Source organism: Labrus bergylta, chromosome 4 (genome assembly GCF_963930695.1).
Source record: "Labrus bergylta chromosome 4, fLabBer1.1, whole genome shotgun sequence".
Classification (NCBI taxonomy): domain Eukaryota; kingdom Metazoa; phylum Chordata; class Actinopteri; order Labriformes; family Labridae; genus Labrus; species Labrus bergylta.
This window is the reverse complement of record NC_089198.1, coordinates 3,473,255-3,491,997: the sequence shown is the minus strand read 5'-3', so window position 1 is coordinate 3,491,997 and position 18,743 is coordinate 3,473,255. Positions and strand designations below refer to the sequence as shown.

The 18,743-nt window shown below is 43.1% G+C and overlaps 2 protein-coding genes across 2 annotated transcripts in view; both read right to left on the bottom strand.

The window, feature by feature from the left end:
• Window positions 1-3,740: 3,740 nt before the first annotated feature.
• Window positions 3,741-18,743, bottom strand: part of LOC110002779 (tripartite motif-containing protein 16-like) — a 35,347-nt gene continuing 20,344 nt past the window's right edge. The window contains exon 2 of the mRNA XM_065953522.1: window positions 3,741-7,977. Within this exon, the coding sequence (XP_065809594.1) occupies window positions 4,100-5,773 (1,674 nt within the window). The 5' untranslated portion in view covers window positions 5,774-7,977 and the 3' untranslated portion in view covers window positions 3,741-4,099. The remainder of the gene's footprint in view (window positions 7,978-18,743) is intronic.
• On the bottom strand, window positions 8,513-16,917 carry ift57 (intraflagellar transport 57 homolog (Chlamydomonas)). The gene is made up of 11 exons (XM_020625962.3): window positions 16,537-16,917; window positions 14,983-15,157; window positions 13,904-14,022; window positions 13,564-13,654; window positions 13,185-13,253; window positions 12,319-12,441; window positions 12,135-12,206; window positions 11,915-12,046; window positions 11,656-11,718; window positions 9,759-9,825; window positions 8,513-9,661 (listed from the first exon to the last, which is right to left on the bottom strand). Exons 1-11 carry the CDS (start codon window positions 16,689-16,691, stop codon window positions 9,480-9,482), a joined length of 1,248 nt encoding a protein of 415 aa, XP_020481618.2. The 5' UTR covers window positions 16,692-16,917; the 3' UTR covers window positions 8,513-9,479.

The window sequence follows — 18,743 nt, the reverse complement described above, 5'->3', positions numbered from 1 at the left end:
CGGTGGTTGTTGGTCGCATCAGCAACAATGATGAGCAGACGTATACAGGGGAGGTTGGAAACCTGTCACAGTGGTGCCAGGACAACAACCTGCTCCTGAACGTCAGCAAAACCAAGGAGCTGATTGTGGACTTCAGGAGAGGACAGCAGAGGGATTACACCCCACTAAGAATTGATGGGATGCTGGTAGACAGGGTGTGCAGCTTCAAGTACCTAGGGGTGCACACCTCTGAGGATTTAACATGGACAACCCACATAGACAGTCAGGTAAGGAGGGCGAGGCAGCGTCTCTATCACCGCCCCTACTCTCCTGTTACCCTGACAAAAGTTACTGTGGGAGGCAAGGATGAAGTTTAAGCCTTCAGCCTTCATGGTCTCCCCTGAAAAATACACACATACATCTCTTTGAATTCTTTGAAGAGCTCTGATGGACAACAAACGTCTGCTGTTCTTGACTTGCAGCAGTGAATGAGGTTTTTCAGTTCCAGTTATTCACACTATGCTGTTTATTTATGAAGGAGAGGGAGCACAGAGTTATCTCGATGGATCAAAGTTCACTGCGGGGTAAGAGATTTCAGTCCTTTAGAGAGGTAATATACAGGGCGTGTTACCTGTGACTTACAGCATGCAGTAAAAGTATTTGGACGTAAAGAGAGGACACTTTGCTCTCAACAATTACACATTAAACATTATTCATACTTTCATACAGTAAAGCATGAAGAAAAAAAAGCAGTCAGTGCTTCCTTTTTTTAAAATCCATTGTTCAGTTTTTAATATTTTATTTTCTTGCCTACAGATCCTCAAGGCTTGTTGAAGAACCTTTTTATTGTTTAACCTTTGCCCATTGTTCGGTCTAAAAAAGTACCATGTCATTACAGTATACAGCTTTAAATATAATATAACCACATTTCTTCACAGATATGGATAACAATAAAGGACTCATACCATATTATATACCTTTCATTGAGATAAATCATCCACCACTCGTCTTCCAAATGTTGACCATGAATGTTCCCGTATTCCAAAGTTCACGTCTCTGGGACACGAGACAGCATTCAGCTCTGTGCTCATACATTAGTATTTGAATTGTTTGTAACTCACCTCTTTATGATCATTTTCTTCACTTTTCTTTAGATTTTGTGGTTGATTAGTAGGACTGGGTTGAACAATCCCTGAGGTTCATGTTCTGCAGTTGTCATGGGTGGGGTTGTCCGTAGTTATGACCCATACGTTAGGCGATGGTGTTACTTTTACTACAGATGTTCACTCGATGTGTTTGGCATTTCATCTTCACCCTCTTTGTTTCATATTCATATGTTTCCAGGCAGCATTATGGTTTCCCTTTTAATCAGAACACACCAGCACTGAGCTTCTAACACGGACATACCTCTGACTCTTGGTATCCTAACAAAGCTGGACTGTTACTTAGCTGACATCTAACCTGCTCTGCAATGGACTTGTGAGAGGTTCTTCTTAGAATGACCATCAGGAAATGTTGCTTATATCCCAACACATCTTCAGTTTTGTGCCTCGAAGTCACTGAACATTTGGCCTTTGATCACAAAACACCCATACCCGTGGCTGGAAACTTTCAAGCTGGTCAGACCTTGGTGTTTGGTGTGTACAGTGTGTCCATGGAGGGGAGGTTGGAGCCGATAACTCTCTCTGCAGTCTTATGACCCGTTGAAGTGAGTTCCTCTCAGCCAGTCAGGTAGTTCCTGGACCAAACGGTGATTCCACTGGTGAGGATGCTTTCAACGAGTCCTCTCTAGGCCTGGGTGAGGGGCTGACATTTGAGCCCGGGTCTCCTTCAGCAGACTGATGAAGTAAAACCGCTGCTATGCTTTCTTCACTGTTTTAGCAGTGTTTTGAGCCCAGCTCAGGTCTTACCAAGGAATTTGTAGCTGTCAGCCCACTCCACCACAGTCCCCCTGATGGTGAGAGGCTGCAGAGGGGGGGCTTTCCCTCCTGAAGTCCAGAATGAACTCCTTTGTTTTGTCTATGTTGAGAACAAGGTCGTTGTCCTCTCCATAGACAGTGACTTTGTGGACCAGTTCCCTGTAAGAGGACTCATCCCTCCCTCTGATGAGGCCATGGATGGTCGTGTCGTCTGCATATTTAATGATGATGCTGTTATTGTACAGGGGGGAGACACATTCATATGTATACAGCGATAAGAGTTTTGGGCTGAGGCAGCAGCCCTGGGAGGTTCCTGTGCTGACTGTGAGCTCAGCAGAAACCTTTTTTCCCATCCTCACCACCTGTGGTCTGTCTATGAGGAAGTCCAGGATCCAGTTGCACGTGGGTGTCGGTACTCCAAAGTCTGCCAGCTTCCCAGTCCGCTTCATTGGCGTAAAGGTGTTAAAGGCAGAGCTGTAATCTAAACAGAGCAGGCGTGCGAATGTGTTATTGGTGTCCAGGTGTTCCAGTGTGGAGTGGAGTGCCAGGGCCACCGCGTCGTCAGCTGATCTGTTGGTGCGGTAGGCAAACTGTTGGGGGTCTACGGTGTCTGGAACCACAGAGTTTATGGAATGTAATAGAGAATTGTCAATAACCCTTAGACATCCTTAGTGTCTATAAATTACAGAGTTCACTGTCAGATTATAAATCATTTAATATTAAAGCTTTGTGCCTTTAGAAATGGTCTGTATGTGTTTTTGTATGTTTAAAAACTGGAGCAAGAACAGTTTCTTACCCCAGGCTGTCACTCTGATGAACGCTAAACAGTCAGAGTGTCAGACCTGTCACTGAGAAATAACTCGAAAACCAAACTGTCACTGTGAATGTACATATATACACACATATAAAGGCAAAGCAGCTGTCAGGCACTCATCTATAATGAGAACATGGTAAACTGTCACAGCCCTGCTCTGCCTCTCAGTACTTTTTCATTCAGACTGTCTCTCTCTCACTCGACCTGTCAGCCACACCCACCTCATCAGCTCACCTGCTCTCTCAGCTGCAGTAATCAAGCCACTACATAAGCCACTGCTCCACACTCACTCATTGCCAGATCGTCATCGCATTCATGAATCCAGAGTTTTCCTTTTGGACTGACATTTGAGCCCGGGTCTCCTTCAGCAGACTGATGAAGTAAAACCGCATTTTACTTTTGAGCATTTGAGCCCGGGTTTTCCTTTTGGACCCGGTACCGTCTCGGCCTGCCTTGGACACGCCCTCTCCGTCAAATCCCCGGTTATGACCTCAGCGTTCTGTCCCCGACTACGAGTTTTGTATGGAGTCAGATCTGTCTCAATATTCATGAATGCACACTGAAGTATTCACAAATGTATTTTGCAAATTTATATATAAATTACTCTATCCACAAAAATATTCTCCAATGCACACACAAATATTTATCATTTTACATAAATGTTAAAAAAATCTACAAATTAAAAAATAAGATTCACAAATGTAATTATGATTCAAACAAATATTTATAGTTTTTTATATTTGTAATAGAAATCCACAAATATATGATATACATATATTTTTAAAAACACAAAGTCTGTTCAATGATTTCTCTTCATCTACACAATCAGTTTGTTTCAGCACAACCTCTTTATATCTCAGAAAATAATCCATCATGTCCTCAATATTAAGATCATCACAGTGTTCAAATACCTCTCTGTACCTCATTATATTGACAACATTCGGTCTGACTAACTAATCACAGTCAATCTGATCAGAGGTTTCATTACACAAAGTTTAGCAACAACATATATCTCATAAAGAAAAGAAGTAGTTTGGATTGTTTTAACTATTTTACCCTGAAATACAAGTTTAATTCCAACTACAACGAAATGACAACAAGGGATCCATCAAAAAAATAAAAACAGTGTTCAGGTAAACACATGTCATCATGAGCAGAGATAGCCTCCATGGCTAAACAGACACAGGAAAGAGCACCACCTTGAAAAAAACAACTCAAAGCATGATGAGAGATTTCAACGTCAAAGTACCGCCCCTAATGTTTGATTGACAGGTGATCTGTGTGCAGTGAGGGACAACGATGCGCTCTCAGCTACAAACATGAAGACTAAATACGTTTAAGAGATTAAACACAGACTTGAAGCCTCTGTCCCTGAAATGACTTCTGTCTATTTCAGTTTACACAACTCAGCTGTGGATCCAGAGGAATAAAACCCAAGTCCTGCATGTAGAGGCTGAGTGAATGTGGTCTGGACTCTGTAGAGGAGAGTCCTGGTTTTAGAGATGCTGTAGAAGGACAGAATACCTGCTCTGTGATCCAGGTACACTCCTACTCTGGAGGACTGAGGACCTGAGACAGGAGTCCTGACTTTGTTGTGCCAAAAGTTGTAACTGGTGTTGTCACAAAATAACATCCAAGATTTGTCATTGAATCCAAACAAACATTTATCTGAGCTCCCTGCTCTGCTGATATTTTTGTATGCGACTGCTACAAAAACTCTTCCTCCTCTCCACTCCACCTCCCAGTAACAACGTCTAGTCAGACTCTCTTTACTCAGGACCTGAAAACATCCAGAAAATCTGTCTGGGTGACTAGAATAAGACTGTTGTTCACTCATTAATGTTAGTCTTCTGTTCCAATCAGATAATACCAGATATGTGTTTGCTGTGTTTGGATCCAGTGTGATGTCACGTGAATATTTGAAGAGCTCAGCTCTGGTCATTTGTTCTGGTTCTGACAGTAAAACATCCACTTCAGTCACTGTCTGTGAGATGTTTGTCCAATTCTCTCTTAGGACGTCCTGTAGTTTATCTCTGACTGCTGACACAGCTGTTGTCACATCCTCAAAGTACCTCAGAGGACGGATCTTGATGCTGGATGAGTGTATAGATTTACTGAGTGGCGACAGTAAGGGGTAGTTGTGTAGAAACTGGTTGTGATCTTCTGTGTGTGAGAGCTTCTTCATCTCAGCGTCTTTCCTCTTCAGCTCAGTGATCTCCTGCTCCAGCTTCTCCTGAAGCTCTCTGACTCGACTCACTTCAGTTTGCTGCTGGGATCTGACCTGCTGCTTCACATCAGAGCGTCTTTTCTCCATGAGACGGATCAGCTCAGTGAAGATCTTCTCACTGTTCCCCACTGTTTTATCAGCAGAGCCATTGATAGCATCCACCTTCTGTTGAAGCAGCTTCACATCTTTCTCTCTGTCCTGGATTCTCTGCTGGATGTTTTGTCGACTCACCTCCAGCTCTCTCTGCCTCTCGCTCCTTTCTGCTGCAGCTGAGACTGTGTCGTGACCTTTATGTTTGTTCATTAAACAGAGATAACAGATAGACTGCTGATCAGTACGGCAGAATATCTTCATCACCTCATCATGATGAGAGCAGACGTTCTCCTGAAGCTTCTTGGAGGGCTCCACCAGCTTATGTTTCTTTAATGGATCTGCTTCAAAATGAGGCTGGAGGTGTTTCTCACAGTAAGAGGCCAGACACTGCAGACAGGACTTACAGGCTTTCAGTTTCCTCCCGGTGCAGACATCACAGGCCACATCTTCAGATCCAGCATAGCAGTGATCAGCAGGAGCAGCTTGGAGTCCAGTCTTCTTCAGCTCCTCCACTAAATCTGCTAACATGGTGTTTTTCCTCAGGACAGGCCTCGGTATGAAGTCCTGTCTGCACTGAGGGCAGCTGTAGACTCTCTTCTCATCCTCTGTATCCCAGTGGCTTTTAATACACTTCATGCAGTAGCTGTGTCCACAGGAAGCAGTCACAGGATCCTTCAGTAGATCCAGACAGATGGTACAGCAGATTGTCTCTCGGTCCAGTTGGTTTCCTCGCTGAGCCATTTCTCCTCTCAGTGATGGTGACGGTCAAACAGTTCCTTTTTCACTGGATAGAAACACAGTCAGAGCTCTGATAGACAACAACATGCAGTGAATGAGGTTTTCCAGCTCCAGTTATTCACAGTATATAGTTCATGCCCATCCTCATACTTGAAGTCTTATGACGGGGAGGGAAGAGAGGAATGTTTTCCCCAGGTGTAGTTCAGGTTTGACTGCGTTCCTCAAAGAGCAGCTTTGTACAAGAGACAGGGTGTGTCTCATAAACAACAAAGAGTAATAATAGTTGGACTTGAGCGAGCACACTGTTTGCTGTTTGATTCATTTATCAAGACAAATGATGATTATAAAAACATTATAAAAAAGGAAAACAGAGAAATACATAAACAGAGGGTTTCCATGACAGCCCTCACATAAGTGGGCAGAGTTTAAAGCATTTGACCAATCACAGACTTTGACAGGGCTTCTGACAGCAGAGCGGCATTTTTACCAACTCAGAGCAAACTTAAATATTGACTAATAATAAAAGTTTAACATCTTATCCTGGATTACAAAACAATGCATCAACAAGGGACCGGTGGCTTGTGGTTACCCTGGAGACAGCTGAGGATCCCGGACATCATAGATGTAACCATCCTCAGACCTGACATGGCCCTGACATCGGGGGAGTCTACGCAAGTGGTCTTGATCAAGCATACCAGCCCATGGGAAGACCGATTGTCGGAGGCAGGGATGGAAGGCCTAATGTGAGCCTGTGGAAGTGGGTTGTTGTTGATTCAAAGGCCTCTTGGGATTTGTTGGCTGTGAAGTAGGAGAGCCATCAGGAACATCCTGGAAGCAGCCAAGAAAGCTTCCTGATGGCTCTGGTTGAAGTGGTCTCTGAATTTTGTGACCATCTTGTATTTATTATATATCGTGTTTGATAACTGAATTTGAGGGTTCAACACAATAAATGTGAAATACTGTATCTCTACAGATCGAACATAGAGCTAAGAAATATATATGCCGATACAAGATTTTTCTTCTCCCTGATATCAGTGTAAGCCTCAAAAAATCCCATATTGGTCGGTCCCTAATTCAATCCCTACAGGAGCTCGCTGTGAGGCCGCCAAAGTGAGTATACCAGCCATCAAACTAAATAAAAAACTAAACTATGAAACATGTTGGCTGTGCATAAACATACGGTTCAAGCTGACTACTTATTTCAACCCAAGATTATTTTAGTTTTGATGTCTTCAGTGTTAATCTACGATTTAAAAAGAAAACAGAAAAATCAGGACTTGGCAAAATGTGTCAGAACCAAAAGAAGATTACTGCTGTGGCTTGAAGCAGCACTTACACTCTTTTATTTTAAAATAATGACTATTAACTACATTATAACTTCCAGTGGTTTGACTTCATTAACCATGATTCACTTCTTCACAAACTAAGTTGCAGTTATCAGGAGGAGGGCGCCCTCTTGTGTTGAGAAGCTGCTACTGCGACGTTCACGGCAGGAAACTTCCCTGAGCCTTTTGTCAGCTTCACACGACATCAGTAAAAACAGATTTGAATATTTGTTCTATCACACTGTTTCAGTTTGATCCCAGGAGTCACAGCCTGATACACTGATGCTGCATTCAAGTCACATGGAGAAAAATCAGACATGAGAGCATCAACTTTACAAATATTCTTCCCATGAGCTCTAAGGTTGTAAAAAGTCTGAGTGAAGGTGAGATTCGAGGCTGTAGGTTCAAATGTGTGTGAATTGTTGAATTCTGAGTGAACAACAAGAAATACTAAATGTAAAGAATCCGATTTGAAATCTTACACTGGTTGTAAAAGCTGTCACTCAGCGTGTTGCTCGCTGTCTCTGCAGTAGTGTCACATTTAGTTTCCTGGTGTCTCTGTTGGGTGCTTCCCGTTTACAACATTTCATATCATCACATTTGACACGTTTAACTTAGGGCTGTCAGCAGTCAGTGGTAAATCCTGATTAATTAAGGTCTAAAATTAATACATTGCTAATTTTGAATCGCGATTATTCTCATACTATTTTGTCCCTTCAGGCTCTCCGTAGATAGTGGTCCTCAGTGTCTCCCTGTAGTCTCACTGATGTAAAAGAAGGACACTGCTGCATCTTTGAATGTCTCATTTCACTTCAACAAACTCTCAGACAGCTCAGCTGATGAGTCCAAAGTAATATCCACCTTATGACATCACACATTGACCTTATGACATCACACATTGACCTTTGTTACCGTTCCTTTGAGAAGCTCCTTACTTTATTTCAAAATAAAAGCACACAGCAACCAAAGTATTCTCAACGCAAGACAGTACAAAAATTGAGAGTAGTGTTAGTTCAGACATCACGATCTATTATAATGCCTCATCAGCTGATGGCCAGCTGATTTGCTTCAAAGCATCCTATTGCCTAATAGTTCTTAAGCCGCCTTATTTAAACTGTTCTAGCTGCCTACTCTTTGCTGCTCCCTCTGCATCCCTCCTCCACCCAAGCTCCTCCTTTGATGCTGTTCTGACTTAATCCTCGTCATACTGTTGTCATTGACGCCTGCTCTGTTTGGGTTTTTGCTGCTTCTCTCCCCGCCTTAGGCTTTCCTTGTGTGCATGGGAAGGACAGGAATGTGTGCTGTTCCTGGTTATGCTTTTCATGGAAGCCCGTGGAAGAGAGGGGAGATCCCAGAACAGAGCCACGCCACCAAATATAAAGAACTACAAATAAAGTATCAGTTCTTGACAAAGTGGTCCTGAATGAAATTCTATTTATTTTCAAATGTGAAATAATGGAATTCGAAACATTTTATAACGACATGAGACCTCACCTAGCTGAGCCAATGTGCTCAAAGAAGAAAATATTTAAAATGTCGACAGAGGACAGAAACTATTCTTTGCAACAACATTTATTCGACCTTCATAACGACAAAAATACAGAGAAAAAATAATTTACTAAGAATTGAAGGCAAGGAATAAATAAGAAACATTCAGGACGAGTCAAATCCATGAAATGTTCAAATGTTAACATCTTTACAAGTTCATGTTCATGGACAGGACAGCGTGCAAAGAATGTTTGTTAAATGTAGCACAGGTTTGAAACCGTGTGACGAGGCGGGGTTCCGTTTTTAAATTTGATTCTCGCTTGTTAAAAGGTTCCAAAGTTAAGATGTTCAACACTTCAAAGTTCAGGTGAGAGAGGAAGGAGACAGGTGGAGGGAGAAGGGCCCCTGTGTTCAGGTATTCCATAAGAGAAGGGCCCCTGTGTGCAGGTATACCAGCGAGAAGGGCCCCTGTGTGCATGTATACCAGCGAGAAGGGCCCCTGTGTGCAGGTATACCAGCGAGAAGGGCCCCTGTGTGCAGGTATTCCATAAGAGAAGGGCCCCTGTGTGCAGGTATTCCATAAGAGAAGGGCCCCTGTGTTCAGGTATTCCATAAGAGAAGGGCCCGTGTGTGCAGGTATTCCATAAGAGAAGGGCCCCTGTGTTCAGGTATTCCATAAGAGAAGGGCCCGTGTGTGCAGGTATTCCATAAGAGAAGGGCCCCTGTGTGCAGGTATTCCATAAGAGAAGGGCCCGTGTGTGCAGGTATACCAGCGAGAAGGGCCCCTGTGTGCAGGTATACCAGCGAGAAGGGCCCCTGTGTGCAGGTATTCCATAAGAGAAGGGCCCCTGTGTTCAGGTATTCCATAAGAGAAGGTCCCCTGTGTGCAGGCATACCTATGAGAAGGCCCCTGTGGCGGGCTCGGGGATGTTGGTGGCGTGCATGTCGCGCGTCATGTTGGACTTCTCTCTGAGTTTGGCCTGCAGCAGCGTGTGCTCGACGACGCCGATCCGCACGTCCATCTGAACGATCTCCTGCTTCAGCTTGGTCAGACTCTGCTTGATCTTCACCACCGGAGCTGAAGGACCGACACACACACACACACACAAGCAGCAGTCAGGAGAAAATACACACAGCCCACTACAGTCACGCAGAGAATCAGTCGCCATTTTTACCTCCGTCCGACATGCTGCTGCCTTTCTCCTCCATCTCCTGCTTCACCTTCTCCAGCTCGTCGCTGATCTGAAACACACACAGATTAAAATGAGAAGAGCACAGAGCTCACTGCATCAGTACCTGCTGAGCCTGATAAGCCGCTCTCCTGCTTTGGTCTCTCTGTCCTCACGTTATGTATTCTGTAGCCAAATCGTTCTGTGCAGGTTTTTTTTTAAAACAAAAAGTTTTGTGCATTTTTTTTTTTGTAGGAAAAAGTCTTAAGAGGAGGTGATAACTGTTGCTGCTGTGACGTTGCTTGACCAGGCGCAGTCTCCTGTCTGCTGCGCTGCTCTCACACTGCTCTGTAGCGTGAACGTTTGTTTCTGTCTCTGATTGTCGCGGTGTTGTTGTTAACAAAATAATAAATAAGTATAAGTCACAGTTACGATAATCCTTTTCCTCGTTTCACACGGATTGTTTTGCTGCAGATTTTACAAACTGCATCGTCTAAATCAGCTGGTTCTCATTTTTCATTTGACTGAAAGCTGAAATGTTCCCAAAGAGGAGAAGTTGCATTCGATTCAGGTAACAGTGCAGTCGCCTTTCTGTCCGTCTGAACAGGATGTGAGGTGATTACACGTGCGGTTTTGACGGTTGCCACCTTGCTCCGCTGTTGGCTCGTTTTTTCAGCAACAGCCTAAGTGCAGTAAAACCAAAGGTGCTACTTTGAGTTCAGAACTCTGAAAGACTCAGTAAATCTCAGTAAATCCTGGATGAACTGAACCTGCGGATGTTTAGGAGTTCCTGTTGCTCCTCTCTGGCTGCAGGTAAACCTTACAGGTGTGCACAACAAACAGACTGCCATCAGCCTTACTGCCAATTTCCTCTAATCCCTCTGTCCCAGCTGTCAGAGGGACTCGCGGGCATAGCTGCTGTGGAAACCTCTGAATCTCTCAGACGGGGAGCGCTCTGCACCACTGGGTCCGAGCGCAGCCATGAGCAGCTGTTCACACATCACGGGAGAACTACAAGATCACGCGGGAATAAAGAGAAAAAAACGTGCAAACAACATGTTGCTTTGTCTTTCTGAGGATGATTTGTTGTTCACTCTGTGCCTGTTTTGACATCATGTTGATAAAGTGATAAAAAAAAATATATGATTGTGAGTCCGTATATGTGTTTTATTTTGAAATTGACCAAACGCTCTGTGCGTTTCCTTGTCTCACTTTCGGTATGGGTCGTTCTATTCTATCCAGCTTGACGCGTGATTGCTTTTAAAGAGTCCATATTCTGCCCGTTAAGGGTTCTCATATTTAATCTATGTTCCTACTTTTGTACGTTCACAATAGATAAAGTTCTAAAAAAGTGTCTGTTTTCATGAACTGCTCCTCCTTGCTCCCTCTACGCTCTGAGTCCGTCAGCTGCACTCTGTTGAGCCCACACTGTTAGACCCCACGTGGGCCAAGTCTGCTCTGATTGGTCTGCAGATCCGCTCTGTCGTTATTGGTCAGTTGCTCAGCACGTGTCTCGGAAATTGCAACATGAGCTGCTGGGCCACAACGAGCCAATGGGCTTAGATCAGTGATCTCACACTGACAATGACGTCGGACTGACAAATTTTTATGGAGGGGGGCTAGAACCGAGCGTTACATGCAGCTAATGCTACAGCTAACAGGAGGACGTAGGAGAAGCCACGTTTCCGCGGACTTCGAATTTCTGCACATAGATGTGCCTAAACATGCACAGGACACTTGGAAAACACACTCAAGAGCAGATAAAACCAGAAAAAGAAGAATATGGGACCTTTAAACTGCAAAACTTAAGTTTATCTGAAAGCTTTTAAATCTTTATGTAAGCAGCTGTTTGATCTCAATGGGAGTAATCTGGATGATTAAAGGTTGAATAAAAAAAACTGACCTCTGCCAGGACTCTGGTCCTCTCAGTCACTCCTCCGCTGGCCTGCTGGTAGCGCTCCTTAGCCTGGTGAAGAGCACAGCTTTGTAACCACACGTGAGAGAGGTGGCAGCAGCAGTTTGAAATCTAAACGTACCTCAGGACAGATTATTTATTCACACTTTTCCCATCTTTTCTAACATTCCTCAAACCTCCAGTAGGTGTCATGTATCCGTTACAGTCCCCACATTGGAGGAGTTGAAGCTGTTGCTTTTGTGTTTACCTCGCTGAGTTTGGCCTGAGCGCTGCGGTACTCCTGGATCAGATGCTCCAGCTGGTTGTTGATGTATTTCTCTCTGCTGCCCACCTTCTCTAGAGTCTTACCGATGTCCTCCTGCAGTTTGTCCAGGTAGCTCTGCAGAGACGGAGGACGACACACCAGGGACGTCAGTTAAACATCTCGTCACTGCTTTTGTGGTTGAATATAAGGTCAGTGAACGCACCTTGGTGTCCTTGAGCGAGGACTTGATCCCGTCTCTGTGTTGATGCATCTGGTCCACGTGGATCCTCCAGTCCTGCAGGTCGACACACAAAGCAAAGCGTCTCAAGATAACACCGATAAAGATTGATTGATGATGGAGGGGAGTCATAGAGTCGCTGATTGTTTAATAATACTCATTTGTCAACCTTGTTGTCGGTCCTGACGGTGACTTTGAGTTGCGGCAGGACTCTCTCCACCTCCAGGCTCCACTCTGCTGCATCCACCGTCGACTCCAGAATCTCGTCCGGTTTGGAGGACGCGTCGGCTTCCTGTTTGAGAACGAACAACATAACGTTTGTCCCGATAAAGTGTCACAGATGTACGATTATGAACCAGTGACACTTCTTCTGTGTTCAAGGGAACATTTCTAAGATGAGAGATTAGCTGCATGAACATTTAGTTAAATAAATAATAAATGACTATTTAAGTATTCCAAAATCATCTCTCGTGCTCAAAATGTCAAGCTGTCAAACAATTCACATTTTTAAATCGCGATTAATCACATGTTTGAAATTCCATTTACAGATAAAAATTGTTTTGGATCTTTGAGCTGAGAGTACTTTACTTGCTGTGTGCTTTTATTTTGAAATAAAGTAAGGACCTTCCTGTAGATGGAAGGTTAGGACATGAAGTTAAGCACAGAAACAGGAAGTGGTTAGAGATCCCAAAGTGAGGTCAAACAGCTCAAAGGAACGGTAACAAAGGTCACTGTGTGATGTCATCAGGTCAATGTGTGATGTCATCAGGTGGATATTACTGTCTGAGAGTTTGTTAAAGTGAAATGAGACATTCAAAGATGCAGCAGTGTCCTTCTTTTCCATCACTGAGACTACAGGGAGACACTGAGGACGACTATCTACGGAGAGCCTGAAGGGACAAACAGGAGATTAATCAGGATTAAAGAAAATGTAAGCGTCTATTTCTGCCCTTTATTAAACGTGATGAACTAGTTAACGCTGACCGGCCACGTTTTGAATCATTTGAAGCTCTTCGTGTTTTTAGGAGAACTCACAGTGTGAGTGGTTCTTAACTTCAGAGCCTCCAGGTCCATCACGTTCTCCTCGTCCTCATCAGGCTCCTCCTGAGATGAGATCACACACACACACACACACACACACACACACACACACACACACACACACACACACACACACACACACACACACACACACACACACACACACACACACACACACACACACACACACACACACACACACACACACACACACACCACACACACACACACACACACACACACACACCAAATTATTGAAATTATTCAGTTAAATCGATAAAATGGAGAAAGATAAACAGGTTTTACATTCATCTAAGAGGTTAAAGGTCAGCAGTGACAGTAAGATATGGAGGAGCAGGACTACTGGACTCACGATCATCTCCTCCTCCACTCTGCTGAGTGTGAGCTCCGCGTCGTCCTCCATTACTGACTCTTCTTCTGTGGTTTCTGTCGGGTAGTTTGGCCTGGAGCAAAGACAAAAACCGGACACATTCAGCTTGTGGTTAAGTGTTGTTCCCCCTCTCTCTCTCTACTATCCTATCTCTAAATTAAAGGCATGAAAAGCCCCAAGAAATAAAGCTTTAAAATAAATGTATGGATGGGAGACGTTCAGAGACGTGGGTAAGGAGAGCGAGGAAACCCGACAGCGTAACAACGAGCACCTTTTGTTAGACGCACAGAGAAAAGAGACAGGAGGAGAAGTGTTCCGGTACCTTCTGAAGGAGAACCCTCTCCTGCTCAGAGCTTTGTCAGCCAGCTGGTCCAAAACGAAGCAGACGTATTCTCCCGATCCCGACTTCAGTTTGGAGGGCGGGAAGTCCACCTTAACGCCCTGAACACACACACAGTGACGAGTCCAATCAGACACAAACAAAGCAATCGGTGCAAACTCAACAAGAACTCTGCAGCAGAACAACGTCAGCGCCCACGTCTGAAAGGAACAAACGTGTTGCAGCTCATGATGTGGTTGATATTGCCACACATGTTGTTTAGCTAAACATGTTGTCCTTGTGACTCCACTGTCACTGGAAATCGTTCCTACCGAAGGCCATGACTCTGTACAACAGCTCACCTCGTGTGAGCAGAGAACTGTCATCAACAGGTCATCATATCTGTCTCTCCATACTGTCATCTGTTCTGCACATGTTACATTTACTAATGATCCCTGCACTCATGTTCACTTCATCTGTCTACTCACCGTTGTATTGAATAGTTTCTGCTGATAACATGTCTGCACTCATGCACTTTAACTTCCATTTACGACTCTGTTTTTACACATTTACATTTAATCTTTCATATTTAAAACTAGTAATGCTAAGTTAAATCCTGGTTGTATATATTCACATTCTTAGTTTTGATATTTTTAGTGCTCATTTACTTTGTATTTAATATTATATTAGGTTTAAATTTGCTAACATTGTGTTTTTTGCTCATATTGTGTGTTTGGACAACCTGCTGCTGTAACGCCACAATTTCCCAGTTTGGGATCAATAAAGTAATTCTATTCTATTCTATTCTATTCTATTCTATTCTATTCTATTCTATTCTATATAAAAGCAGATGCAGACATGCTCAAATCTGTTCAAAATGTTAAAAATCAGCTGCAGACACTTTCATTCAAAGCACAAATGTAGCACACTATTATTATTTATTATGTTACAGTAAATAATTGTAATAAACATCATAATAAAATCTGACAAAGAGCCGTAAAAACACATCAAAATAAACAGGCAGGTCATAAAATCATAAGCAGATATTGAGACAACAGATTTGAGGGTTTCACGTGACTCACGAACGCCCGGAGCTCTGCCAGGATGTTGGACACGGTGGCGTTGGGTTCGTCGTACTCCTGCGGCTCGGTGAACGGCCTCCCCGCTGCGTTGATGAGCCACGCTGAGATGATGGTGAACATGTAGAACTGCTCGCCCGGGTTCAACCCCAGATACGGACTGGAGACAAAGTAATGTCTGACGGAGAGAAACAGAGGAGGGTCATAATGAGTAGGGCAGAGCTGAAGGTAATGAACAGGGGCGTCGAAGTGGGACTGACTACCCAGGGCCCCAGTAGGGAGGGGGGCCCTTCATGGACCTGAAATAACAATCTATTAACTATTAAGTAACTAAAATTGTCTGAATAAATGAACAAACATTCAGAATTCATTTCTGGAAAAAATGTGGAGTCTGTCTCAAAGGCCCCCCTCCCCCCTTCTGAATGCGTAGAATGGTTTAGTCCGCCTGCACCTCTCGACCCTCTCGACTGGATTGATCTGTCGGCAGTCAGTCGAGTCAAGAGTGAGAGATGTAGCAGGCGGCAGATTAAACCAGATTAAGCCAAGAATATCGTTTTGTTCAATTTGTGTTTTATGCATAAATTCATCACATGAATCCTTCATAGATACGACTTCATACGACCCTATTTCGTAAAAATATTACATGGCGGTAAAAAAAAAAGTCCACTTTGGAGCGTTTTTCCCAGCTACAGTAACATGTTTGATATCAACAGATTCTTTGTAAACTGAGTCCGCTACTTCAGCCCAAAAAACAACATTTTGAACGTCAGGTGAGACAAATGATAACGCAGTGAAGAAGAATTAAAGTGAAGTCAGAACTGAGAAGAACTATTACAGCCTCATTTTAAAATCATGGTAGAATCTAATTCACATTTATTGTTTGTTTACAGTTTATCATTAATGCCAGTAGACTTTTTTATTTAACAAGCTAACCAATAAGATCACTTTAGACAATAAAAGCCTTTAGAACATTAACTATAACAAGTTAAAGAGTAAAATAATGCTGCTGGAAATGTTTCAACTGTCTGAAAGGTGCAAATATTAATAAGTTTACATTATTTTTAAGCTGTGAGGAAATATTACAGTGATTATTTATCTTCTATTTTCAGGGTGTAAAACAAAGAATAATTGTTTTTACGGGTCATTTGTTTGATGGTCATAGAAACTTTCCGGGTTAGTTTGGGGCCGTTGTAGGGGCCCAATGTGACATCTTTTCACGGGGCCCGGAGTTCCTGGCGGCGCCGCTGGTAATGAACATTATGACTAATGGTCTAACAGGAACACTGGTTTAGGGTTAGGGTTTGAGAATAACTGCTGGACTCTACACTGGGCCTGTCAGCATTACACCTGGACACACCTGGACTCACCTGGACACACCTGGACTCACCTGGACACACCTGGACTCACCTGGACTCACCTGGACACACCTGGACACACCTGGACTCACCTGGACTCACCTGGACTCACCTGGACTCACCTGGACACACCTGGACTCACCTAGACACACCTGGACACACCTGGACACACCTGGACTCACCTGGACACACCTGGACTCACCTGGACAGGTTCTTCATGTTGTGTTTGGTCAGAACTTCGTCCTCGTAGTTTAACACCTTTAACTTCTCCATCAGAGCCTCCATCTTCACAAACACCTGGTGAGCTGCACCTGGCCCGCGCTCCTCTTCGTCTCCTCTTCTCACCTCGTCCCCCATTAACAACGGTTTCAATCAAACACACCAGGAGCTGTTCTCTGTTCTGTTCTCTGTTCTCAGTTCTCTGTCCTCTGTTCTCAGTTCTCAGTTCTGTTCTCAGTTCTCTGTTCTGTTCTCAGTTCTCTGTTCTCAGTTCTGTTCTCAGTTCTCTGTTCTGTTCTCAGTTCTCTGTCCTCTGTTCTCAGTTCTCAGTTCTGTTCTCAGTTCTCTGTTCTGTTCTCTGTTCTCAGTTCTCTGTTCTGTTCTCAGTTCTCTGTTCTGTTCTCAGTTCTCTGTTCTCAGTTCTCTGTTCTGTTCTCTGTTCTCAGTTCTCTGTTCTGTTCTCAGTTCTCCGTTCTCTGTTCTGTTCTCTGTTCTGTTCTCAGTTCTCTGTTCTCAGTTCTCTGTTCTGTTCTCTGTTCTCAGTTCTCTGTTCTGTTCTCAGTTCTCCGTTCTCAGTTCTCTGTTCTCAGTTCTGTTCTGTTCTCAGTTCTCTGTTCTGTTCTCAGTTCTCCGTTCTCAGTTCTCTGTTCTCTGTTCCGTTCTCTGTTCTGTTCTGTTCCCTGTTCTGTTCTCTGTTCTCAGTTCTCTGTTCTCAGTTCTCTGTTCCCTGTTCTGTTCTCTGTTCTGTTCTCTGTTCTGTTCTGTTCTCTGTTCTCAGTTCTCTGTTCTGTTCTCTGTTCTGTTCTCAGTTCTCTGTTCTGTTCTCTGTTCTGTTCTCTGTTCTCTGTTCTCTGTTCTCTGTTCTGTTCTCAGTTCTGTTCTCTGTTCTGTTCTCTGTTCTGTTCTCTGTTCTCAGTTCTGTTCTCTGTTCTCAGTTCTGTTCTCTGTTCTGTTCTCTGTTCTGTTCTCTGTTCTCTGTTCTGTTCTCTGTTCTGTTCTCTGTTCTGTTCTCTGTTCTCTGTTCTGTTCTCTGTTCTCAGTTCTGTTCTCTGTTCTGTTCTCTGTTCTGTTCTCTGTTCTCAGTTCTCTGTTCTCTGTTCTGTTCTCTGTTCTGTTCTCAGTTCTCAGTTCTCAGTTCTCTGTTCTGTTCTCTGTTCTCTGTTCTCACCCAACACGATGCTAACTGCTGTCTGTTTAGCTTCCTCTCGGTTGTTAGGGGCAACCGAGCGCTAGGTCGCTAACGGCAACGACGAACGAAATAATGCTTAAAACTTAAATGAAGCACTTTCTCGAAAGCTTTTTAAAGTATGCAGGTTAAAACAGTACCAACAACTTTATATAACACCTCAGAAACGAGCTCCAATACTTATATCGTCTAATTTTCAGCGCCGTTAAAAACCAGCGTCGTCCATTTCCGGTTTCCGCCAGTCTCCTGCTTCTTCTTCTTTGATTTTGTTTAATGGCAGTTCCTACGCGTTTAAGGTGTATCAGCGCCACCTTCCGAGCTGGAGTGTGGACCAGCATTATATCTTATTATTCGAGCTGAACAAAAGACAGAAATTAAAAAAATAAAAATGAATAGATGAATAGAAAGTTAATTTGAAAGCACATTAATTATTACATTGACAGAATGCAAAGCTTAAGAAATAATGAGTTCAATAAGAAAACGTGTTTATATTTTCATTTCATTGTACAGTGTTCCCCTTGTTATTTTTTTTGTATTATATCTTTGCTTTAATACAGTGTATAACTTCTGTACAGTTTATTTTAAATCACTTAGCTGTTACTACAACTTGTTTATTTTTACTTTTTCTTTTTCTGTACTTTTCTACTCTTTTAATGCTTTTCTATTTTATATATAATTTTAACTTTTTTTTGTAGAAGCTGAATCAGGGAGAAACGCACAAGAATTCCAGTGTACCTGTACTGTCCTGTACCTGTGCAAATGGCAATGAACATCTATTCTATTCTATTCTATTATGGGAGAGAGACCAGGGGGAGCACAATCATACACCACTGCACGGCTCCTACATCACACCTTTTGTACATTTTGTGTTTCTTATCTTTATTTTTTATTTTTATATTTTACATTTTACATTTTTAAATTATATTTTATATATTGTAATATCTTCTTATTCTGTATTATTTAAGTTGTTGCTAGTTCTGTTAATTGTTTAGCACTAATACACC

Bases quoted from the DNA above. Each gene is read 5' to 3' on its own strand.
- ift57 (XM_020625962.3), bottom strand. From the start codon at position 16,691: ATGGGGGACGAGGTGAGAAGAGGAGACGAAGAGGAGCGCGGGCCAGGT. The intron at 12,047-12,134 runs GTGCGTTCACTG...CCGTCTCTGCAG, and splicing joins CCTCGCTCAAGGACACCAAG to AGCTACCTGGACAAACTGCA. The intron at 9,826-11,655 runs GTCAGTTTTTTT...TGTGTGTTTCAG, and splicing joins GGACCAGAGTCCTGGCAGAG to ATCAGCGACGAGCTGGAGAA.